This window comes from Acinonyx jubatus, chromosome E1 (assembly GCF_027475565.1).
Source record: "Acinonyx jubatus isolate Ajub_Pintada_27869175 chromosome E1, VMU_Ajub_asm_v1.0, whole genome shotgun sequence".
In the NCBI taxonomy this organism is placed as follows: Eukaryota; Metazoa; Chordata; class Mammalia; order Carnivora; family Felidae; genus Acinonyx; species Acinonyx jubatus.
In genome coordinates this window covers 47,693,801-47,720,442 of record NC_069397.1, presented here as the reverse complement: position 1 = coordinate 47,720,442, position 26,642 = coordinate 47,693,801, and the positions used below count along the sequence as shown (strand labels likewise).

Genomic DNA, 26,642 nt, shown 5'->3' with positions numbered 1-26,642 from the left:
ACACAGAAGGAACTATCCAGGGAAACCTATGGCTTCAAGTGTGGATTCAGCAACCCTGGAACGTAGCCCTCTTCATTCTAGCATTTAAAGAGCCTGGATTCTAACACATCTTTCGGTCCAAATGTCACATCCTGTCCCAGAACTCGCTCTGATTTTCCTACTCAGGGAGAGACTCACCAGGGCGGGGAGTGGGGGAAAAAATTCCATTTACACAAGTCTGCTCTCCTTTACCCAAAGATGTGAACATCCTAACCCTCAGAAGCTGTCACTATGTCACCTGACATGGTAACGATATGCCACAGATGTGATTAAGGATGCTGGGATGGAGGTTATCCTGGGGTATGCACATGGCCTGATGTAGTCACAAAGGTCGTTTTAAGAGGGAAGAAGGCCATTGTCACAGTGGAAACAACAAGAGGAGAGGCCATGGGGGCCACACACTGGGAATGGAGGTGGCCTCTAGAAGCTGGAGAAGACAAGGAAGCATATTCTTCCCCGGAAACTCCAGGAAGATCCATCCTTGCCAACAAGTTGATTTTAATTTTGTCAAGCTAACTTCAGACTTCTCATCTTCAGAGCCGTAAGATAATAAATTTCTTGTTGTTTTTAAGCCACAAAGTTTGGGGTAACCTGTTACAACAGCAATACGAAACTAACACACATTCATGTTTTGTAAATATCAATAGAAAGCCAGAATCACCAAGCATGTAAGAAAAGTGAGAGAAATTAATATGAAAGACAAGCAGAAAGATAAATAGAAAAACCAGCCCTGAAGGAAAGAAAGAGATAATTCAGGGAATGGAACTAAAAAACATTCTAATTCATAAACGCGGGGAGAGGAAAATTTATTACATCTATCAAATGAAAACAAGATGCTCTGAAAAATAAATAGCAAAAGTACAAAAAGATCTTTTAGGCCTTCAAAACATGATTCTTGAGCGTAAAGGGAAAGGGAAGGAAATCTGCAAAAAACATTGAGCAAAAGAAAAAATGAAGACAAATTCGAGGAAATAACAGTCACAAAGGCTTTCTGAGGTCTTTGATTTAGAATTAGAGCAAGCTTGATAAAGGCAATTAACCACCTTGTGGTTGTGAGGAGTGAAAAATTGCCAAGGACAAGACTATCTCGTACCTCTGACCACAGTATGGGGCACGTGGCCAGTGCTCAGTACTAGTTGTCTTAACTTTTCTTAGTCAAGTGCTAACATCTCCCAATTGTTCCACCTCAGAGCCTGCCTAGTAAAGGAACAATGTTTATTAATCCCACACTCTCTGTCTCAGATGAGAAAGTTTATAATTACGGTGAGTACGAAAACAAGGAATAGCAGGTCGAAGGCCCTCTGTCACATAGGGCGATGCTGCTTTATTGTAACTGACATATTTTTTCCCTTTGTGTCACTTTTATAAGAATGGACACAGCCAACTTTATACATTAACTTCAGAGGCAAAGCTGGAAAAAGGCTGTGTGTGTATCTGCGTGTGTGTGTGTGTGTGCACATGTGCGTGCATGTGTGTGTGTGTGTGTGTGTGTGTGTGTGTGTGTGTGTTTCCCCTTGGCCAGCAGACATAGCTTCAAACAACTGTCTTATTATTTTATCCCTCAAAAGTTAATTTATTGCCTGGAAAAGAGCTAAAGAAGTTCCTGAAGATGATCTCACACTGTGTTCCCTTTGCCAACTGACTATCCTTAATTATAGCATCATACCCATTGGACGTGGATGAAAAGAATGAGGGACGGTCCCATGGTACCACAGTACACCATCACACAGTCACCACATTTGTCCTCGCAGTGGCAACACTTCCATGGCATTTAAGGAGGATTTCTACACACGCTGAATTCATCTATGCAGCAGAGAAGCACCTAGAAAATCTCTACGATAAAACCATACCGATCTCAATAACCGCTAAGAGAAGACAACAAAATTAAAGACGCTCTCTATCCCCAACCCCCTTGTGAAGATTTTCGTGTGAGGTGTAGAGAGGGACATTAAGTTGTGCAGGAATATTGTTCTAACACCACACACTAGGTAGTGTCATTCACCCCTTGGGAGACCATGATGGCTTTCTGCAAGGAACGAGACAAGGACTTTTGTTGGTTGTGCTCCTGCTTCTTACGGACACGGCAGCCTCTGCAGGAAGAAGCGACATGGAGATAACGTAATTTTGTATTTACTGGGGAAAAAAGCTGAGAGAAATAATAAAGGAGGAAAAGCACACTCTTCTCGGTGGAAAGAAAACGCCACAAGGGCAGAGTCCAAGGAGCACGGACTGTTCAAAGGTGGAGCCACCTCCCGGAGTGGCTTCAGCCTCCTTCATGGTTCACAATGCTTCGTTCCATCTCCAGCACCCAGCTCGGCACATTATTTCGCAACTATGTTTCTCTGTCTTTTACTCCCTGCGATTAACTGTGTCTATACATTTCTGCATCCTCAGCAGCTATCGATGTGCCTGAGACTAAGGAGGCCGTCAGCACATGTTGGATGCTTATTTCATAATTTTAATCATATTACCAAAATAGTAACCAGCTCCCTGAAGTGATTATTAGAGATACAACAGACAACCTCCGCATATTTCAGAAGTCGGAAGGTTAAAAAATATGCTATGGGAACCAGCAAAGCCCCGACCTACACCAATCCCTGCCAAACGTTAAATTTGTTGATCTGTGTTCATGCATTCACTGAGGAAGCATCAGCACTGGGGCCAGGCCCTCTAGTAGACAGGTTCTTAGAGAGGCAAAGACAGAGAAGCTATAGTCTCTCCTCTGGAGACCCAAAGATGTAATTAATAATGACAAACAGTAACTGTGGGCTAATTATGTAGTAAAACCTTGGATTGTGAGTAACTTGTTCTGCGAGTGTTCCACAAGATAAGCAAACATTTCCAATAAATTTTAACTTGATACATGAGTGATGTCTCGCAGTACGAGTCATACGTGACGCTGAACCTCACATGATCTCAACCGAGCCAATGGTTCCTCTCTCTCGCTCTGCGGGATTGTGGGTAATCATCTCTCATATTCCGACGCTTGGTCTCAGGCTGCAGTGTTTGACAGAAATCAAAGATTTTTTCAGAACACTGGAACGTGCCCACAACTGGTACTACTGTGTTTTTTGTCACTTGAAAGCACCTACGGGCATCCCTTTGCTTTTCTACACAAGAGGAAGTTTAGGAATGCTTCGCTTCATTCTAGGTTATTGGATAGGCTCCTTGTTAAAACTACATGAAAAGAAAAAAGATTCCATTGGACCAACAGCAGTGATTCCACGAATGATAGTGAAAGCCGTCCTACACAGTAACCCTCCTCTCTCTGGTCTCCCTCACACCAGCCACCAACGTTTTGAAAGGTAAGTGCAGGTCAATTTGTTTATTTTTCTTCATATTTTGTATTTTTTACTATTTTGTATGATATTACAGTATTGTAATCATCTTTACATTAATATTTTTGGGTTGTGGAACAAGTCATCTGAGTTTCCATGATTTCTTATGAGGAAATTCGCTTTGATATACGAGTGCTTTGGATTACAAGCATGTTTCTGGGATCAATTATGCTCACAAACCAAGGTTTTCCTATATATTTCTTTCAATTTTTATTTTCATAGTTTTTGGTTGCTGCCTTTTAGAAGTTCCGTGGGAACTCAAGGGATGGGAACACTTAAGTACACTGCCGTCCAAATGCCATCTGAACAACCAGAACACACAGACAAAAAAGAAACAAAACTCAAGCAAAACCAAACAAGAAACGAAGAGCTAACATGGATTGGTGGTCTCTGTGATGGCATGGCAACCATCAGCCTCTTCCTCTGAGACCTAATCCAACCACTAGCTCCTCAGAGAAGAGCTCAGCTGTCCTCTGGCTGCCACTGATCAGTGACCCTGCTCTTATCAGTACAGATGGTCAACAATGTTTCCTGAGGCCACAGTATGTATCAGGAATCTTTTAGGTACAAGTATACCGAAGTGAGGAAAAGGGACAGAATCCCTCTTTTCGGTCTCTTTGAGGGAGTAGGCAAAAATTAATAAGTATGTAAAATAAATAGAAAAGTGCTCTGAAGTTCACAAACGAGGTGCTCTGATAGAGGGTAGCAGGGCGAGGCCTTCTTGGAGAGAGTTCGCTTGAGAAGTCCTATTCGAGGAGTTAACAATCGGGCGAAGACTTACAGAATGAGGAGAAGCCGATCCTACGAAGCGCTAGAGCAAATGCCTTCTAGTTCCAACGAACATGACGAGCCACAGTGTGAAGGCAACAAAGAGTGTGGTATATCTGAGTAACTAAAAAGAGGCCCCTGGAACTCAAGTATGGGCAGCAAGGGAGGAGCTGCTGGAGAAGAGGTTGGGAAGGTAACGCTAGGACCAGAACATGCAAGGTAACGTAGGCCATGCTAAGAGGTTTGGGTTTTATTCTAAGTACAGGCTCTTGAAGGATTTTATTTATTTATTTATTTATTTGTTTGTTTATTTATTTATTTATTTTTAATGTTTATTTATTTTTGAGAGAGACCCAGAGAATGCAAGCAGAGGAGGGGCAGAGAGAGAGAGAGAGAGGGAGACACAGAATCGGAAGCAGGCCCCAGGCTCCGAGCTGTCAGCACAGGGCCTGACACGGGGCTTGAACCCATGAGCTGTGAGATCATGACCTGAGCTGAAGGCAGATGCTCAACCGGCTGAGCTACCCAGGCGCCCCAAGAGGGATTTTTTTTTTTTAATTTTTTTTTCAACGTTTTTATTTATTTTTTGGGACAGAGAGAGACAGAGCATGAATGGGGGAGGGGCAGAGAGAGAGGGAGACACAGAATCGGAAACAGGCTCCAGGCTCCGAGCCATCAGCCCAGAGCCTGACGCGGGGCTCGAACTCACGGACCGTGAGATTGTGACCCGGCTGAAGTCGGACGCTTAACCGACTGCGCCATCCAGGCGCCCCATCAAGAGGGATTTTAAACTCCCTTGCTTAAAATCCTTCAATAAACATTTTGATCACTATGGCTGTCGAGGAGAACGAGAGAGAAAGTGAGGCTCTCGGAAGACTACTGTTGAGGTCTGGGTAAAAGGCAGCGGTGAGCTGCACTAAAGGAGTAGGCGGAAGAGAAGGAAGTGAATGGGATTAGACATCTATTTGGGGGCTGAATCTATAGCATTTACTGGTGAATTGAGAGAAAGGGAAGCCATTTCAGAATGGCCTCTAAGTTCTGTCTTGAGCACTGACTGAAAAGTGATGCCATTTATAGACACAAGACACAGAGAAGATGGGTGTGGAGGTTTCGGCCCTGGATGTGTGAAATTCGAGGTGTCTGTGAGCTAAGTGGGAGAAGAGGCCAAGAGGCGGCTGGATATTTGAGTCCAGCTCTCTGATGAGAGATAAGAACTTTGAGGTTATTAGCACAGACTTATTTAAGGCCACTAAAATGCAGATGATCACTTTACAGAAGAATGAAGAGGAACAAGAGAAGGACCCAGTCTCGAATATTTAGCGGAGAGGTAGAGCAGCTGGTCGAGAAAAGACAAGCGAAGATGGAGAAGTAGGGGAAGCAGGAGGAGAACAGGGACTCAGTGGGAAGACAGACATAGTTCAGCACGATAAAGAGAAGGAGATAAGTCAGTGATAAAAACCTAAGTATGTGGCTAGAAGCAGCGAAAGACTGGCCAGTCACAGTATAATAAAAAGGGGGGTTAAAAGAGGTCCCAGGGTGAAAAACGGTGATGATTACAACTGAGAGAAAAATCCAGCTTCTGCCAAGTCACTCAATAAACTCTCATGAATCTACAAAAAAATATGTAAGGACTAGCAAAATAGATTTCCTGGTAAATCCTATACCAAAAAAAATTAAATTAAATTAAATTAAGAAATTAATAAAAAGGTTTTCTTCTAAGGAGAAAAGAGAGAGAGAGAGAGAGTAAAAGAAACATTCTAGAATGAGGTAGACCATGGCCTGCAGTAAAAGAATTCATGTATCACTCCTCTTACTAATAACTCTTCTCCTAATTTGAAACTGAACATATTCAGAATTTCTTCAAACTATAGTTTGGATATTAATTTGTAGCTTAAATAGAAGTTGTTGGTGGATGGGCAAAAAAAAAAAAAAAAAAAAAAATGTGGTGCAGAATGACCAGATCTGTAGAATTAAATAGTACCAAACTGTCCAAGTAAATGGAAGAACCATCTTTATTCTGAGCAGCAGACAGCAAATTTCTAATGTAAAGCAGGTGGACGTTATCCTATGAAAATTCTCCATTGGGGGAAAAGTACTATTTATCCTGAATTACTATTAGAAAATTTAAAAATAATCACTTTCTAAAACTTTAACACGGACTTTTATCTATGTTCTAGGTTTGTAATGACCCTAAACTACTCATCTAGCGACTTAACTATTTGGCTCAAGATAGTATTTATCATACAACAGGCATACTGAGCAAAGACAAATGTTGAAGTCTGCCTTAATGATTTTTTTTTTTCCAGGCCAAAACTCGGGTGAGGGGAAACATTTCAGTGCAAAAGAAGCAAAATATTTTAGAATCGCGTTGTTTTCCTTTTTTCAAAAAAAAAAAAAAAAAGTGTTTCGAATTCACTGATTACACTTCATTACCCCGTGATGCACTTGAACACATTAACACAGCAAGACGCATATGTAATAAAAAAGAGGATGTGTCTCTTAATCCTTCCTGTCAAATTTAAAGAGATACCAATCAACCAAACGCCTCGCTAAGAGTCATGAGACTGCTGTTTTAATTAGCTGGTGATATTTTTGACTAAAGAATCTCAGATGATGAAACCGTTTTTTCCTTGTATTGAACCAGCTTGGCCCAGACTAGCCTGTCCCGCAGTGACATGTATATTGAATACAAATCAGACGGCAGCTTTAAGTCTGTGTTGCAGCTCTCATTTCCAATTCGAGAACTGTACTATAATCATAAGCTTCTGGTGGATGAAAGGAAATCAGCTCTCTGAATATTAGCTAATGCCACATTTGCAAGTCCTGAAGAGATCTGTGCTGTTAAAAAAAAAAAAATAGATCATTTCGCGTGAACCTATATATGTGAATTGCTTTGTACTGCTGAACTAATAGAAGCAATGCCTGTGCTGGGATTAAACCCCTTTTCATCATAAAACCTCATCTGGTTCGGAGTCCAAGTCCATCAAACCTTTTTCCTTTAAAGTCCCGCCTTTGATTCTACATCAATTTATTCAAACCGCAGCTGGGTGGCTGAAAACGAAAGGACAGCATCATTTAAACCAACCATGTTCCCAACTTGAAAGAAGGGCTATAATTAAAAAAATGGGCATAAAAGAATGGAAATGGGATAATATTTTTTAATGGTAGTTCAAAGGCCGACAGATGTCAGAGCCTTTGAAGATGTCAGTACACTGAGCAAGAAGTTGCCATGAAAGAGCTTGCCTGAGAGGTGAAGCAGCTTGTTAATGGCTGAAAAAACCCTTGCAGACACATCCTTGTGTTTTTAATTTGTCAGAGTTTCTGCAGTATTTTCTGATTAATGACACATGATTATAACTGCATAGCCGACATATTTTTATACTCGCTTAAATGAATAGTTTATTCCACATTCTTTTAGAAGTAGATAAGAACGGGGACACTTTCCGAGGAAGGCCAAAACTGTTCTGATTGCCTCGCATATTTATGCTAATTTTGTGGGACTGGCCAAATTCAGACTTACTATATGTTGCCAGCTTTTGTTCTTTAATAGTCTGATTGCTAGTAACATCACAATTCACATGCGGTCGGCAGAATGTGATTCACTACAATTTCACGTACGTGGGGCAAGATGCGCCTGAATAATTAATTTGTGCACCAAGTCATGTCAAACCAAATTAACGTTTAAAAACATCGCTGAGCTCAATCTAAACAACAGTGGGCTGCCATCAGGTTCCAGAAGGGAAAGAGCCGCTTAAGGGGAAAACTTGCAGCCATAACTATGCTATGGCATTAATGACTACTCAAAAACAGAGCTGCAATACCGTGTTTTAGGGAGAAGCTTTGCTGAGATCTGGGGGAGGGACTCGGAATATCCCTGAACTATTTGTTCTTCTAAATAGTTCTGACATGTCAATTTGATTTGTTCTGTGAAATCGCCCTCACGATATTCATGAATGTTAACCACAAGTCACCAGTGAGTACTAGTAGCACAAAAAGGCTTTCCCACCAACGGGTATGCCTTTAATTTCCATCAGGACGAGGTGCAGGGGAGAGAAAGTTCACAGGCTTTGAAGTCAGAAAGATTTGGGTTCGAGTCCCAGCCCTTTCACTTATAAGCTGCACAGCTTGGGTCAGCCTTCCCCTCTGTAAAACCTGGGATAATACCTACATCCTTCCAGAAAGCACGTGAAAGGGTCTAGCATATCACGTTACGCTCAATTCCTGTCTCAAAATAAATGATACCCAGAACGATTAAAATGGCCATCTCTTGATGATAATGTTTGTATTTCTACACACAACAGAATCACGTTTTCAGGAAAGTGACCGTTCTTTTGAAAGTGGATGTTCAAATTTCCCACTGTCCCAGTTCCAATAGCTCGCAAGTACAGCCTCTTTCTTCTGGTGGAATCTTACCTGGCCGTGACCAGCCAAACCCTTGGGCACACACCTGTTTGCTTGTGACAGCTCACCTTTAGCCCAGTCGTGCAAGCACACCCATGGAGGCGGCTCAGCAGATGGGGCTCCAGGGCAGGGAATGCAGTGCAGGAGAGGGAATAACGTGCTGGAACAGGATCAGGCAACCGACCTGGGAAGTCAAGAGGAGGAGGGCCCAGGACTCCCCAACCCAGAGACAGGAGGTCTCTCACGGGCGGGAGGCCTACAGCCTTATTCTACAGGAGCTCACCCGTATCCTCTCTGACAGCTCTCACCTGTCTCCAGGCTTTCTATGAGGACTGGAGGGTCTTGGGGCTTATTTCCCTAAGGGAGGGGCTGTTTCCCCTTTTGTGACTCAAGGTGGCTATGGTTGGGGCATTGCTCACCTCGGGCACAACTTCAAAGCAGGTGGGGCTTGCCAGAAGCACCTTCCTACCTCCTCGTCTGCACTGCCTAAGTCTTTTGCTCCCCCCCCCCACCTCCAGATGTCCAAATCTTCTGACTACAGCCCCCTATGGCACCTTCCTTCTCTTTCTACACTCTTTCCATCCCTCAAGACTCCCATTTCATCAGTGTAATGGATTTCTGCTTAATGAGAGCAATTTAATGAGACACAATCTCACGATACGGTAGCCATACAGCCATAGCAGCAATTATGCCGTTTGCAACACTATGTGTACTTGCTAAACGGTCTGGCCAGGCTGTGAATTTCTCCAGGAAAGGGTTCTGTCTTACTTGTTTTTGTATGCCTCCTTTGAGCACAGCGACTGCGTACAGGAAGACATCTGCTAAATGAGAAATGAATGGAGACAGAGGAAGAAATCCTTGGAGATGTATTTTCATCTTGAAAGAGATAATTTGGGTTTTTTTTTTAACCATATATCGTTCCTTATTTAAACTTTAAAAGTGCTCCTGAATTACCTATTCAAGAATGCATTTTACTGTATAGATTTATCATTTTGGATTTTTAAAGGCTCACATGGGCCACCTAGTCGAGCCAATACATTCAGTAAAGAAAAGGGCAAGCAAGAGAGAGAAAACCCCAATTCTACTTAGAGATATTTCAAGCAATGTAACTGACAGATCCCAGGCACGGTGGTTGACTATTCTGGGCGGGAGATTTTTCACAGCACAGTGACTCAGTCTGAGAACCTGGGCTTTTTAGGGGAGCTTCAGAGAAGCTTGTGATCTTACCTCCTGTCAACTGACACTAGATATGTTCTCCCTCCCATCTCAGACCCTCAAACTCTTGGCTCTTACACAGACCCAGGCAAAACTTGTTCATTTGTATCTTACTGGGTGATTCTAGACAATCGATCCCTGCTTCCCTAGGTGAGCTGTGAAACCTTTCTCTGTACCCAACCTGGAAAGGCTCTCTGTGCACCTGAAACCTCCTTGGTCCCAGGAGCAGTGGAGGGATCGCAGGCACGGAGCAGGCCACATAGCTGACCCTCCCCACATTGCTACGGGAGCCTGGTTTAGTCATGCCTGCAAACCATACCCAACTCTGCCACTATCCGCCTGAGCGGCTTCATTTCCTCGGTCTCGTGTTTCCCATCTCTGAAATGGGCTCACTGTTCTTAAAGCCCACGTCTGGCTGCAGGATTGTGGGGCCAGTCTTCAGGGACTGTTGGCTGTTTGGTGCAGTAGTCTATTTATGTTGTGTGGCCACAGTTCACAAACTGAAATAACCAAACTGATATTTATCAGGTTGTTAAAAAACACTTGCCATTTCGAATTCTTATAAACAATCCAGAAGTTAAGTATTGTGATTTGTCCTTGCTCGTGAAATGCCACTTTCTCTCGGGTCCCTTCCTATCATCTTTGACCCACTCTCGCGGTCTTCTTGACCTGCTCTTTTTCCTCCACCTTCCCTTAGGCAATGAGTGTCCTCTATTCTCATTCTACTCCAGGTCCTTAGGAAAACCCACCTTCACCATTGGTATCCATTACTAGACATCCCGGTGACTCTCAAATCTGTATCCCCAAAGGAGAGCTCTCTTTTGAACTCTAGTCCTGCATTTCCACTTACTTACATAATAACATGGACACATGTCCGGTGTCCGGTGGCACAGCAAGCCACATCCCTGGGTCTCCTCTCTCTCCCTCACTGCCATGTCAACTCACCCACTGCTGATACCTTAGCCAAGTCCCTCGTCATCTGGGATGACTCCTAGCTAGTCACCCAGCCTCCAATGTCACTCCCTTCTGCTTCCTAATCCTCTGCTTAAAGTTTCTCAGTGACTTCTGATTGTTGACAGTTACGATCCCTAAAGTTTGTTATTGGACATTTCTATCATAAAAATTTGGGGCGGGGTGCCTGGGTGGCTCAGTCGGTTAAGTGTCCGACTCTTGACTTTGGCTCAGGTAATGACCTCACGATTTGTGAGATCAAGCCCCGCATTGGGCTCTGCATTGACAGTGTAGAGCCTGCTTGGGTTTCTCTCTCCCTCCCTCTCTCTGTCTCTCTCTCTCATCTCAAAATAAACAAATAAACATGAAAAAAAATGTAATTGGGGCATGAAAGCCAGTGTGTACATGTATAAATCTATAACACCACTGTACTGATACATTATGTACGTTATAAAAATTCACCCCAAATGGGTATTTTGACAAGATGAAATACAAGTACATGTAAAAAGAAGTTCTACATTTTATCTTCCTATATGCTAATAAACCCTGCTTGGGAGAACACTGTTTTAAATAATTACCAGAAGGGGTAGTAAGTTACAAGTAGGACAAGGAGGTAGACAAATGGAAGACACAGAAATGGCAACACAGACAGAGCGTATAAACCCCAAACTGGGGGCAGTGTACAAGGGGATCCAGTCCAGACTTCTCAACGTGGTACAACCTGTCTCCAAGTACTGCTTATGCTAGTCCTGTTTGGAATGCTTTCCCGAGTCTAATTTGCATAGCCAATTTCCACTCATTTTTGAAATGCAATGCATATGATATCTCCTTTAATTCAATCTCTTCTCATTACCTCCCCAAACCTGATGCCCCCATACCACATGATAGACGCATCTTCTGTACTTGGGATCAAAGTACCTTTATCACTTTGCTGTACTTTGAGATTATATATATATATATATATATATATATATATATATATATATATTACAAGATGAAATACAAGTACATGTAAAAAGAAGTTCTACATTTTATCTTCCTATATACTAATAAACCCTGCTTGGGAGAACACTGTGTGTGTATACACACACACACACACACACACACACACACACATATCTATATCTGTAACTCTGGAAGGCTTAAAGGCCAGGCACACTAGACAAGGCCACAGAATAAAACTGTCCGTTTTCATGCTGATATAGTTACCAGTTCCTTACACACCTGGTGGGCAAGGCAGGCATGCAGGCAAAGTTTCCAGACAATAGAAAGGGGCCAGGAAGATATTAATCTCCCTCCACCCTACTGAATGGTGAAGGAAGTATCTTAAAGGGGCTCATTAAGACATCATGCTAAATCGGGTGGTGTCAATGGCAAAGGGATGCCTTCATGGGGACTTGAGGGCCCGGGCAGGGTGTCCTTCTGACCAAGGGTGTTACTATGTCTGCTCTTATGTGTGGTAAGATGCATCCTCCGTCTATGTTAAAGGAAGGCATTCTTTGCTCCTATCCGTTGGTATGAATCATATTACCCTCCAGATGCAAAATTCCTATTGCCCCAGAGACTGTAAGCTAGAGGGCAGGGATCGTTCCTTTTTTAATATTCCAAGGCCTAGTATAGTGCCTGACATGTGGCAGCAGCTCAACAGGTGATGCTGAATGAATGAATGAATGAATGAACAAATGAATATTACAGATGTGAAAATGATGATCAGAGATATGAAAGAGGTCACTCAGGTTTATAGCAGCCACTAAGTGGTAGAGGCTGGCCATGAACCAGCATCACTGTCTTCATATTTGATAAGAAACTGGTCATTGCTTCCAGGTCCATGCTTTAATTACTATCTACATGGCAATGATGTCCAAATTCCTTTTTCTGGAACCTTGACCCGTATACTCAACTCCTCGGCTGACACATCTCCATCTGGATGTTAAAGATGTCACTCAAACTCAGCTTGGCAACAACAGAACTCTTGATTTTGTTGTTATTCCCTCCGAATCATCGTCATATTTGACCCCATCATTTATCTTAACAGCTCAGACTAAAACTCTAAAGAATCCTCTTTCCTTCCCCTCCCACACCTAACCCATCAGAAAGCCCTATTGACTCAAATACATATATCAAATAGAAACCCAGGACTGCACACAACAGCCTGAATGGACTTCAAAAAACATGAACTGGATCCTGTCGCATCACTGCTTGGCATCCTCTCATTGTCTTCCAGGGGCACCTGGGTGGCTCAGTCGGTTAAGCGGCCGACTTCGGCTCAGGTCAAGATCTCACGGTTTGTGGGTTTGAGCCATGCATGGAGCTCTGTGCTGACAGCTCAGAGCCCGGAGCCTGCTTCGGATTCTGTGTCTCCCTCTCTCTCTGCCCCTCCCCGCTCGTGCTCGCATGCTCTCTTCTCTCTCTCTCTCTCTCTCTCTCTCTCTCTCTCTCTCAAAAATAAACATCAAAAAAAATTGTTTTTTAATAAAATGGAATCCCAGTTCTTCAAAGGCCCTGTAACCTTCCCCGTACCTGCTACGTTCATGCCATCAGACTTCCTTTTTTATTTCTTGAACACACCACATTTATTCTCCTCCAGGGTCTCCTCACTGGTTGTCCCTGCAGCCTGGCTGGCTTCTCCTCAATCAGATCTTTCTTAGCTCAGACAGCTCTTCCTTGGAGAGGCCTTCTCTGGTGGCTCGCTAAGACAATCACTCAGTCACCTGTCATACCTCTCTGGGTTAATTTTCAACCTACCCATTATTGCTATGTGATGCTCTCCCTGTCACTTTGGCTGTTTTTCTGTTATCATCTGCCTTCCCCCATTCAAGTGTAAGTTCCTTTAGAGCAGAGTATTGGTCTCTCTTGTTCTTTTCCATACCCAGAGCGGGAACCCCCTTAGGGCTAGATGGGCCACACTCTACATAACCCTCGGACAATATTCACACGCACCAGGATGTGAAACACACCTCCTGAAACACCCAGCCTCAGGGCCTGGTACAGAACAGCACTCAAGAAATCTTCATCGAATAAATGAATCAAGCTGAATAAAGTCTCTGTCATGAGGAAATTCCATATACATAATTCTGCCCAATTTTTACAGGTGGAAAAATGTATATGGAAATAAACTTGATTCATACGTTATCTGAAGAGTCACAGTTACTAAACTTTTGAAGTCACAGTTCCCTTTTGTTGACATCAGTGTGGAACAATGAGATTTCAAAAAGCCATCAGAATAGTTAACGATAATGATGATTTTCAGGAGAAGATTTACTAGTCTTATTTCTGAACTGAATGACTTATTTTAAGAAATGCCAACTTTGTAGGCATGGGTTGTGACATTTACTGCCGTGACTAGCGATGATCCCAGAGGTCTAAGTACAAGAGTGCATCTCTATGTTTCCCAAAGTCTGAACCAGGATATGAACAGTCAGGATTGACATTAATAGCGGCTGGCAACACCCTGTACCCCTTGAACTCATGGCTTTTGTCTAATGACAGCTTTGGCATAATTTCTGAATAAGTGAAGAACAAAAGTTTCAAACCTCACACTCCACTTTCGTTGCCCATGCCAACATCACTTTATCTGGAGCTACTATAAAACTTGCCCAACAAGTGAGGATAACGTTTACATTACAAAAAAATTAGCTCTTCGGGAAACATTTGGTGAACACATGGATTTTGTACATTAAATGACATCTTTGCAAATAACAAAATAAATAAGGTCCCGCTTGACCCTAGGGATCTGGGGTTTGTTTCATTAATAAATACTGACTTAAGAGGCAAACTTAAGATGAATGAATCACCAGTTTAATTTTAACCTTTTTAAAGACCTGTACCTTTCGAGTCCTTCCACTGGAAAATTCCCTGGTTTTGAGATGCTAGGGGCTGGCTGGGCTGTTGGTTTCATGTTCACTGGAAGCTCCTGTGTACCACAGAGTTATATCAGTGGGAGAGACCTGAGCATGCACGCGCGCGCGCGCGCGCACACGCACGCACACACACACACACACACACACACACACACACACAGGCACAATGCAAGACTAATGTTGCATTACAATGGCCCCCACTAACAAGGGAAGAGACCCCCGATCCAGGCCACAGACTTCAGCAAACTTCATTCTCAGAGGATGCCATTATCTCATTTTCAAATAGGACTAATACTTTTAGGCCTTGACCTCATACCTAAGGAAAACAAATCAAAATGAACCGGAAAAATAACACACATTTTCCAACCCTGCAAGTCGAATTGTGTACAGTTTCTTTCTGATTTCTCGTGATCTCTCTCCAACCTCCCAGGACACAATTATCCGAAAATACTTGAGAGGCCAGGTAACAATGTAAGATAAGTGACGAAAAAGAATTTTCGCTGAATTTTAACATTCCTTTCAATGGGAAAACGCTACTCCCAAGTTTCACATGAATCCACCAATTTCATTGCTTTAAGTCTCAGTTAGGCCAGTTTTTTTATTATCTCCTATTAACAGTATTTTTCAAACATTTTCTGTACACAAACATTAAAGTAGCTTGAAAATAGACTATTATTTTCATGTAATGCCTTGCTCTCCTCCTCAGACATGAGTTTACGGTCTCCCTGACATCCATTCCTGTCATTTTTCTCATGAGAAATTCTCAGGTGTTAAGTATCTTTCCTATCATGCAACTAGGCATGATTCCAATTAGTCCTGAATGGAAGACAAAATGACAGTTTAATAAGCTTCAATTTGCCAGTGCTTTGAACGTGTGATGATATCATCATTTTGCCAATCATTTCTTGCACTTTGGCTCCGACCTCTCTGTCACAAAAAATTACCTCAAATGTATAAATAAAGACATCAAGGATGTCTCTCAGAGAACGGACTGAGTCAGAAATCCAAAAACGACTTTTCCAAGACATCAAGAAAGAAGAGTTATTCATGCAGTGTTTCCTCAAAGATAATTTCTGCCAACATTCTTAGTAATTTTTTTGAGGCAGAGGTGAAAAGGACAAGGAGGAGCAATACGCTAAAAATAACTGAAGGCAATTTTTCCTTATGTCAATGGGAATGACATTCAGGATGTGGAATAACAATTTATCTCTGGGGTATTTTATGTAAAGAAAAGAATTCATCTGAAAACTTCTCATCCGGACCAAAGTCAGTCTAGAATTGAGCTATAACTGCATCAACATAAATTGTCTTTGAGGATTCTAAAAGAAACACGGTTTCTAATTATTCCTTGTATTTCTAGAGAGTCTCTGGGTTTGAATTTACTAAACTGCCTTGACCTCACTTCTAAAAGGTTTGGACTAGCTGTTGTCATGCAATAAGGATCATTACACGGGTTCCCTTAGGGGAGAAATTGGGAAACTGAAGTCTTTGAGATTTAAAAATTCATTCCATAAAGTGAAGGGATCGTATGTGAAATTCCAAACCGGTGTGTGACTATGATAGGTGTTCACCTATAATAGGCCATTGACACCAAAGCTCATTTCACCAGTACCAACTGCAGATTCCTGCTAATTTTTATCGAGATTGGTAGGTTCATTGACGTAAAAGCTTCCTACATTCTTCCTCTAGACACATCTTCTCATTTCAGTAATAATGCAAAAGCCAAAAGTGAACCCATTTCAAAAACATATTTATTTTTCCAGTCTACAAATTCTGAAGTTTGTGGGAAGGAATTCCCTTCCAAATAAAATATTAAGAACTGCCTATCTCTTCAGAGTTAAATGTGTCTCAGAAGAGAGACACACAGCCATGGCTTGTGGCGTCGGAGAAAGTTTGAAACCGTTGCTCAATCTTGATTTGGATTTAAACGGTCTGAGGTATGGGTATCAGTACGTTAAATCTAGCCATGAGTTGACAATCCAACATCGAAAATATAGTGGAATTTATGCAGAATAAATGAAACTCAGAGACGACGGACTCACACACAAGTAGGCATATGGGGCACGGGACTCTGCCACACGAGTCTCAGCTACACTAACTTACCTACTAAGTTACACAGGCACAACGTCCTGCGTCCACACACTTGTAACCTTGGGCATTTTACTTATGCTTTCTGAAACTTGTCTCCTTGATAAAATGGACTAACATACATCCGTCTTTGGACCCAGGCAAGAAGGTCCAAACAGAGCTCCCAAATGGGAAGTTTAATCCTCATGGGGGGTTGGAAGGGTTCAAAGAGATGGTGCATCGCGAAGGACCTAGCAGAGAGCCTGGTGCACGCAAGGCACGCAATAAACATTTGCTGCTGCTGCTGCTGCTGCTGCTGCTGCCGCCGCCGCTGTTAAACACAAACAAGCACAGGAATTCAGTGCTGTTCAGGGAGGTACTGCTTACTAAAGCTGGAACTCACGCAGCAGGATTCAATTATGACTCTGCAGCAACGGCAAGTATGGCAACTCACGGAAAGAAATGCAAATGGTGAGGAGCCTCTCAGCTTGGGGAGCAGGGTACCAGCGTCTCTCTCACGCTAGGCAAGGGCTCACGTATAACCCTGTGCCTTTTTTGCCATGTCCGAGTCTCTCCCCAAATCTAAAATCTCTCTTGCAAGAGGCTGGGGGATCGAGAACGAGTACTGAATTAAGATTAAGGAGCCCTGCTTTGCTAGTTCTGTGACCTTGGGCAAGGTAGTGGCCTTGAACCCTCGGTTCTTCATCTGTAAACTGAGAATAATTGGATGTGGTCATCTCTTTACTCAGTTTGGCTGTGCTGCTGCTGGATACGTAGATACCTGCACAGGTGCACGTCCGGCACAACGTCCTGTGTCCACACACTTGTCCCTCACCATCTCCCCGGTTTTCACCACTGTACCCCCTATTTTAAATATCTCCAGCATTTAATTATTACTTCTTCAAGGACAACTTTAATCTATCTAAAAAATCTATGAAGTAGAGTGAGAACAAAAGACAGATTTTTAAAGCAATCATTTAATTGACACAAAGTTGTTGATTCAAAGGGAATACTTCATGCCATTATTTGGAAGGTTTGTCTTTAAAAGGAATATGCTTTATCTAAAAGTGGACCACATGCCATGGAATGTGGTTTCCATGGTAACTGCCACATTTAAAAAATATGCACAGGACTAAAGATACACCGTATAATACTTCTACAAATGGATCATTCCTAGAGAAATCAATTTCCTTGTCTCAGCCTGTTATTGTTTTTTCAACGTAATGTAATTTTCTCCACGACGAGGACCAAGTTGAATTATTTATAATAGTTTAATTATAGGAATATACGCTATTTGTGTGCCTATAAGATGAAAATAATTACAGAATTTTAGAATTATAATGGAAAAAGAAGGCTAGCGATCTACAAAAAATGTAAACTTCACTTTGAAAGGTCATCTTCCTATATTTTCTCCTAATTAAGTACCTAAGAAATAGTATTCTTATACATAGTAATACATATAACATATAAATAAAACATATTATTAAATTCATATGTAATACTATTAGACAAAACACCATTGGCTACTGATAAAACAGGATCTTTGCATCAATATATCTGTGTCAAAATATGAAATGAACTTTGATCCTCCTTGGAAATTTCTGTATAACCTGTGCTTTTGGTATCAGAAAAACAGTATTTCCCGCACAGGCTTTTCAAAATGGCTCAGTTAGGAAAACCTCTGTTTATATTCTAAATGTATGCAGTAAGTTTTTGATCGGTCTTAAATGCAGCTCTTCGATAATAACATAAAGCTTCATCTAAAGAAAATAAATTGAAATCTGTAATGTGTGGTTTTACCACAAGTCCACTGAAAAAGTCTTACTTTCTTTTCGCAGAATAATAAATTGTTAAAAATATCTTCCCACCAACCCTTCTTATGTCTGACATTACACATCATGTGCATTGCAGCAAAACCCACCTAATACTGAAAGCACGCTTAATTCCATGCCTCTTTCCCTCTACTACAAATAACTTAGTGTATCGGGGGTAAGTATCAAAGCACGGTGTGCACACAGCTGGAACACCAGGCATCCACTCTGATGTGACTGTGGGTGTCACCAGGGACAGGAAGGGAACAAAAAGCAGGGTTACATTGACCGCAACAGCCTCATTACGGTAGGGGGAAAATATTTACATAGTTTGTTTTTTCCACATGATCTGTCCACTTGACCCAAAGAAATGAAAATATTTACTACCTCAAAACCAAGTAAATGATCTTAGTGAATAAAAGACGATGAAATACCATTTTGGTCATGGAGGGAGAAAGGGAACTGTTTTAGTACAGGTACAAATACCCTATGCTCCTGAGCCAAATTACCACTTGCTTTTATTTCTTATAGTTTTCCATAGTATAAATTCAGAGGACAAGAGAATCAGCTGGAAGAAAGAGAGCAACAGATTTCGAAATGAACAGCTGGGCATTAGCTTTTAAACTACCTCTAACCTCAGCCATGTTTCTCTAAAGATGCTTTGTAAGGGCTACAGGATCAGTCACATAATGAAAGTACTAGACTTTGCTAGTCTCGCGATTTAAAATATCCTTTCATTTGATTCATATGTACAAAACTGGATCTCCTGAAGCACGTGTGTTTTTTGATATTGAGCATGATGGTATTCATCATTTTATTTGATCAAAATGAAACGTGGGTGCATTAAAATATAACCTGCTCATTACATTTTGTGAAAGTACTTAAAGACTCCAAGATGTTCCCACCACATTTCATTTCCAAATGTTTTAATACATAGAGATGTCAACAGTTATATTGGTCAGTATCCTTCAGGCTAAGTCCTCTGTCATATATTTCTCTCAGAATTGGGAGCTAGAAAAAAAGTGAACTGGTATGATTTCTTTCACAGATCATCAGAATGACACAATTCATCATGTTCCCCTCTTCACTGTGGCTTCTAGGTGCGCTCAGAGCTAAAACTGGTACGTCACTAAAGCATTTTTAAAAGTAGTATAGGTTTCCTGATGGAGTGAATACCGTTTATTGCTTAATTACTATTTTCAGTTGTATTTTAGCTGTTTAAATGTTTTTTTAATTACAGAATGCCGCCTCACATCCCTTTTGAAAGTGGTTGACATATAAAAAAATTAAAATCAATGTTTCCAATGGAAAAATGCTACCCGAAAAAAGCCCAAAGACCATGTACAGGTTTAGCTATAATGTTTAGAATGTACATACTGCTCAATTCATCCATAAGTAACCTTAGAAGAATCTTAGAACAGCCAATATTTAGTCCACCATACACAGGCACACACCCAGTTTTAGAAATGAACATTTTTAATCTGGGCCCGGATTACCAAATTCATGGAAAAGAAAGTGATGTCATTGAGATATAATTTTAAAAATTACAATTGTCTTACCACAAACATCTTTTCTGGAGATCTTTTTTTAAGTAGAAGAGAGAAAGAAGAAGATTTCTGAAAACCCTACATTTTACAATTAGCCATAGGACAGCCTCTTACTGTGAATCAATATGGCAAAACCAAGATGCTCTGTCCATTTATTATGCAAAACTCGTTCATAATAGCATCATGATTCTCAGGTTAGGAAATCAAGAAAGGCATCAAGATCCCAAAGTGAGGAAAGATTCCATCTCCTATATGCAAATTTTAAGTTTCATATATTTTTGGATCTCGTGACAACCGTCTCCCAAGTCGGCTCTATTAATTTGCCTGCTACTGATGGTGGTTCACAGTGGCTGCTGTGGTCACCCTGAGTCTTCCAGGGGCCCGTACCTCAACAGGTGACATAGACAGCTGCCCTATGATGGGAACCCCACCTTTGGGGCGGATCTCAAAGGTCCTCTGCGATATTCATACACACCACTCACTCTGGCAATAAACATAAAAGATCAAGCGATCTCCAAGTGGTTCAGGGTCCTAAGAGAACAACTGAAAAGTCAGGGAACCTACGTTCTGTTTTTCTTACAATTCAAAGGAATAAACTGAGAAATTCTCCCACTACACTGCAGTTCAAAAGCAAAATCACATGCAGAACCACCATGCTAGAAGAGGTTCTCCTAAGATGATCATAACAAAACTATGAATTTTCTTTATGTGAAAAAAACATGATGAAGTCAATCAAATCATCCTCCAAATTAATTTCAATAAGAGGGATCTGGCAAAGGAGAAATATCTGACACTGAGGCTGTGACTTTCTATATGTCTTGGTACCTACTGATCTGGATGCTTTTTCTTAAACATTGTAACCTCAGGTAGACACCAGGCTGACCATCTTCTACGAAGGTGATAAAATTTAATGTGCATTTTAGCAAATGTAAGTATCACCACATAAAATATCCTACCATTGGAAGTCAAGGTATTATGACAAAGATATAATATATGCATAGAATAATTAGCCAAATACACCAAATAAAATGAAAGAAATGGTTACTTATCTTTAGTTGCATTGCCATACCTTATGATTTCTCTAGAAAACAGAAATTCCTTGGGTATAAAGTAACCTGTAATAATTATATAGCATATTCACCACAAGGGAGTTCCTATCTGATATATGATTTACCTTACGGTAGGTAACTATACTTTATGATCATGGTTTTCTTATCAGTACATAATACATAATATATATGGAAGAAGCCCAAAGTAGACTTTTACTATATTGTCTGAATTCACAAATCTGATAGAAGAAAAAGCAGCAAGCAAAGCTAGAGTATCCAAAATTGGTACTTCCCTGGTCCTTTTTTGGTTAAGTATTTCAAACAGTCCTTTTTACAAAATGGCCTCCATTGCTAAACGGGAGTAGCCAAACGTGAACTGAAAATCAAATCTCTCTGGACCTAAAATGAAAAATGATCCAATCCAATATTTAAGGTACATAATACATGTGTCAAGCCACAAAACAGTGATTTGGAAAAGAAGATCTTCTATTTTTAAAAAATATATGTCCACTTTGTTTTTCTGAAATTTGTGAATGGAATTCAGGACTTAAAAGGCTTCACACATCACATTATTTAAGTCACAATCATGAAACGATTTATTTGGAAAATTTAGAACTTACCTGATGGAAACTCTGAATTAATACCCTCAGTGAATAAATACAAATTATTAGCATTTTGGTACACACGATAAGGTTTTCAAAAATACAACTCATTGGCAAATTAAAAAAAAATACATTCTCTAAAAACAATCAATCAAGTTTGGCTTCCACAGAAAATCATTTTCATTCAGATCAAGAATGCATTTAGCCTAAGTTTCCATTGCTTTACTAGGCGTTCCTGTGACAGCAATTCCAATTGTTCCAAGAAAGACAAAATAGGAGAAACACAATCCTGTGCTACAGCATTTGAAGAGGTCATATGGTCCTCATACTGATTATTTCAATTAGCAGAAATTCAATTAAGAACCTTATTGTACTCTCCCTGTGGCTTAATTATACGTAATAATTCTAAAATTTCCCTTTTGTTATTGGGTGAACCGCACCCTATCTATGGCAGATACGACATATGTAATATCACAAAGATTTCCTCTAAATTTGGCCTCCACTACTGTCGGCTTTCCACAACAGCACCAAAACAGTGGGAGTTATATAAATTAAGGTATTTTATTGTATCACGGACTCAATTCTACTATGCAAACAGACCCTACACAGACTCAGAACCCAAATACTTTATCATTGAAGACAATGCTGAGGCTTAGCATCATCTTTGAAGGAGAATGTTAAGTTGGAAAATATTCTTAGTAAATTATATGGCTAACAATCGGAAGATCAGCTTATATTTTATAAAGGCTCTGATGAGTTTGGTGGCAAAAACATAACCCACATTGACTTAGCAGGAACCACCTGACTCTTCGGGTACCATGGCTACTACAATGACTACCTTTTTAGTTAGCAAATCCCCCATAAAACAAATTGAAAATAGTTCTCCTATAAGCGTATATTAGTGACAAAAAAAATCTGTGCTGAGTATACTTTTGGGCCCCAGTCATTCTCTGAAGGTAAAAGACAACTCAAGGTCAAATGAAAAATAACCAAGAACTCCTATTCTTTGCCTTACCGCCTCCCGCCCTCCACCCAAGAAATAAACATCTTACTTAATCAGCAGTTTTATAGTTGAGATGATTATAAAATTGTTTAAACACATGTCATAAAGAATAGAAGGCTTATTTCATTGTTTAAAAATTATATCATTTGGGGAGAAAGGATATTGAGGAAGAAGCTTGTATGTGATATGAATAATATGGTTAAGATTTCAATGGGAAAAGAGGTATTTATTAGACCTAGTAGATGATATGGTTTTATTAGAAAAGAAAATTATCTTTTTTTGTTATCAGTTGCTCTTCAATTTTTCTTTAATAAAATTTCACAGCAATCTCAGGAGGATACACGAAAGGCCTTTGATTATATATACCCCAAAGAACGTATTGTACCACAAAGATGCCCACACCCAATAAGATTTTTTTTTCATCTGAAATTTATAAAGATAATTTTCCATGCTGACAGTGCACATTTCATCCATAAGTTTGAAGAGTCAAATGCTACCACAGCTGGGGGTTATTCTGCCAAATGGTTTCCAACAGGGACTACAGAGGTGGAGGCTGGGGGGCATGTGCATGTCGGAAAAAGCGACAGACCTGATGGGAAATAGCCCTTCTCTGGAGTCATTTTTACCAATTGCCATCTGAGTGATCTAACCAAATATAGAGTCTAATGACAAAAAAAAAAAAAAAAAAAAAAAAAAAAAAGCAACACCAGGAAGGAAAAGCAAATATTAAAACAGCTGCTTGATTACCTACAGAGATTAAAACAAAAAGCAAGGAGTAAGGCTGATATATTTCATAGGGATTTGCAGAGGCTGAGGGGAGGGGTAAGGGGCAGATACCTTAAAAAAAAATCCATCATGAAAGGAACTGAGACAAGATTATAAAAAAGGGGCCAAGTTATAGCGCGCCATGGGATTTTTAATCTGGCTACCTGTGGTTTCTGTAGTTAAAGCCTTATTCATCCTCAAAACGGGGGGAGGGGGGGAGAAGAAAACAAAAAAATCACATTTATATGTCAGTTTTGCAAATGATCAAACAGCGTGCACCAACAAGAATAATAAGAAAACACTAAACGCTGATGACTTTTTAAAAATAGATAGCCGTTTTATCAAATATTATTGATAATTACCTGTGAATCTCGTTTCTTGAACTCTTGAATTTGATTTTCGTGCTCCATATTGGCAGCGCGAAGCTGTTTTTCCAGGTTTTCAATTTCCCGTTCATGGTCTCGGACTAGGCTATCCTTCTCTGCGTTATGCTGCTGTAATAGGTGCGTCTTCTCCTGTTCATGCTCCAGCTTCAGCTCTACTATCTGATTGGACAATGAGGAGGACAGTTCATCAACAGAACATCCTTGTCGTCATGACAACTCATGGACAGCTTAATTTTTCTCTAATTTGTCCAAGTTGAAAATTTTATTTTTGCGTCATTATTACCTCACCCTTGAAATACTCTCGTCTGGGGGGGGAGGGGGTGATTTTATCCAAACCTCCTAATATTCAAGCCAGTTGGGCATATTCAGGAAATCGTTCTGCAATCTGTTGACATAAATGCCTGAACATTGAAAAAAATTATGTCGAATGCTACGTATTTCCTACCCAAGAACTCGGGTATTACTGATCAGCAATGGTTATAAATGGTTAATAGTCAGTACGCGTTGCTGTTTGCTTAAATATATACACGTAAAAAGCAGCAATTAAATCGGTCAGTTTTCTTTATGATTTTCAAATAAAAGATCGAAGCCAAATACGCATCTGGATTATTGTATATACAGTTGTCTTTTTAAAAAAATAAAATGATAAATTTCAAAGCTCTATTATCTCGTTGTCAGCTACGGTATACCAACATAAACAGATGTTATGTGTTCCAGAAGGGCACCTGCTGTGCTGCAGGCTTGCGCCATGATTTCATAAAGAGCATTCTATTCTCAGGATCCTTTCCCAGTCCACTCCACACTGGAGACTGTGACCTTGGCCAGTCTTAGCCTCTCCCTGCTAGACTGAATGGCAGCCCGAGACCAAGGGCCTGGTTGCCGCAGCTTTGATACTAATCCTCCCAGACTGTGCACAATGGCACCCTACCTGGCCTGCAAACTATAGCCAGCCAGGCTGTCTTTGAAGCAGGTGATGAATAGGGGACTGCAGGAAGCCAGCTTCCCCAGTGAACTCCAGGCCACACAGCTGCTAAGAACAGTCACTTGGATTTTTCTTCAGTTTTGGTGGATTTCAGGGGAAAAAACTGCTGTTATCTAGAATATGTTGTGTTATTTTCGGCGTGAGAATCCATCTTCAAAAAAGCTAACAGTAGGAGCCTGCTCCAAATCGATCTTGTTTCTTGTGTCGTGCAATGAATCACCAGCCTACCTTATCTTAAAGCGATAGCATTCATTTCTCCAGGCGTACATGCTACGCTAAATTTCAGAACTTCTTTTCTTTTGAGATTTGAAACTCTCATCCTCTAATTGCAAATTAAGAATCAAAACACGAACTGAATGTGCTTACGCACAGGTTTCAACATGTTTCCTTACTGTGATTTTTCTTGGAGTTGGAAAATGAGCACGAAATTTCTGGCCACTCATAAATGTACTATACTATTTAGAAGAAAGAAAAGGATACTCGCTCTTCATATCCACTTATCAGAACAAAATGATGTATAAAATAACATAGAAATATTTATTTTGCATCTGAGAACAAAGACACATTCTAGTGAATTTGTGCCTACTTAAAATGTAGGGATCTTTCTTCCATATTATTCTACTGTTGGCAACATATAGAAAAAATAACATAAACAGCGTCTGCTTATCTACCAAGTAGTAAAGCTTTCTTATTTAAAATTAATGTGCATGCTTTACTCTGTGATTCACACAACTATAATGTTAATCACAAAAAAAGAGAGAATTCAATGTTTTATTGATATTACTGTGTTATTTCAGGCATCTGAGTTTATGAATTATTGAGTTAGAATATTTTTAGTTCTTGGACACATTATTATTTCTACTCAGTGTTACACCATCAAGCATTATTATAATAAATTTATAAGTTTTAATTAAAATCATTTAAGTATATAACACACTGAAAGAAGTGGATGGAGGTAGAAAGTTCTAGTGAGATCTGATTCTCAAAAGTCTCAGGAACATTGAGAGAATGGATAGGATTTAAAATTGATGGAAAACCAATTATTTTATACACTCAAGGAAAAAGCAACCAGTTGACCTGTAATTAGGGCAGAAGAAGTACAGAAGAACTTCTTTCCCCCAAGAAAAAACACACCACACGATCAGGAGTCACTATCAGATAGATTGTGAGTAATGGCGCTGCCTCATTCTAGGCTCTAAGTAAGGTAGTTTCATAGTAACTTTCTCCGAGTTATTTGAAGAGCTCTTGTAGACTGATCAATGACCTGCCCACGTTCAGATTTCAGTTTATTCATTTTTAAAAATCAGGAACAAACGAAATAGAGATAGTAGAATTTCGAGCCTAAAGTCAGATGTTCATAAATTAGTAGTACTTTGTTATTTTGTCAGGACCCATTGCTCAGTGACGCTAGTGAATGAATGAATAAATCTCAGGTTGCGAGAGCCTTTTAAAGTGAAATAGCAGAGGCCTGTCTGCTCACACCAACACTACCTGGCCAACCTCTAGGTGTTATGAACCCTTTCTGGTCTTTGCCCAGGACTCCTCACTGTTAGTACCTTCTGGCAGATGTCTTCTCCTCATAAATAGCAGAGTCCAGAAGAAAACCCTAATGCTCTGGAAACAACTTAACGATGATATTCATAACCACAGAGGCCATCATCAAAGTGGATCTGTGTTTAAATTGAAGATTTCACTGGTCCCTAGCCCCTTCCACGTAAGTAAATGTTAACAGAGTTTTTTGCCTTTTCCAGTTCCGTCTTTTACTTGTGGGCGTATCTCAAAAGCAAACATGAAGTACAGTACTTTATCTTGGACTAATAGATACTTCTGGCTGACCAACAATAATGTCTAACGGAGT

General features: G+C 40.5%; 1 protein-coding gene across 13 annotated transcripts in view; it reads right to left on the bottom strand.

Annotated features, from left to right (window-relative positions):
• The window catches only part of CEP112 (centrosomal protein 112), a 468,883-nt gene that overhangs the window by 239,047 nt on the left and 203,194 nt on the right, over positions 1-26,642 (bottom strand). For all 13 annotated transcript variants that reach the window (XR_003416799.2, XR_008294088.1, XM_027048061.2 and 10 more), the window contains one exon: positions 23,779-23,961. Coding sequence is in view for 11 of the 13 variants with exons in the window: in XM_027048061.2 (XP_026903862.2) it covers positions 23,779-23,961 (183 nt within the window). In the remaining 2 variants the exon portion in view is untranslated. The remainder of the gene's footprint in view (positions 1-23,778; positions 23,962-26,642) is intronic.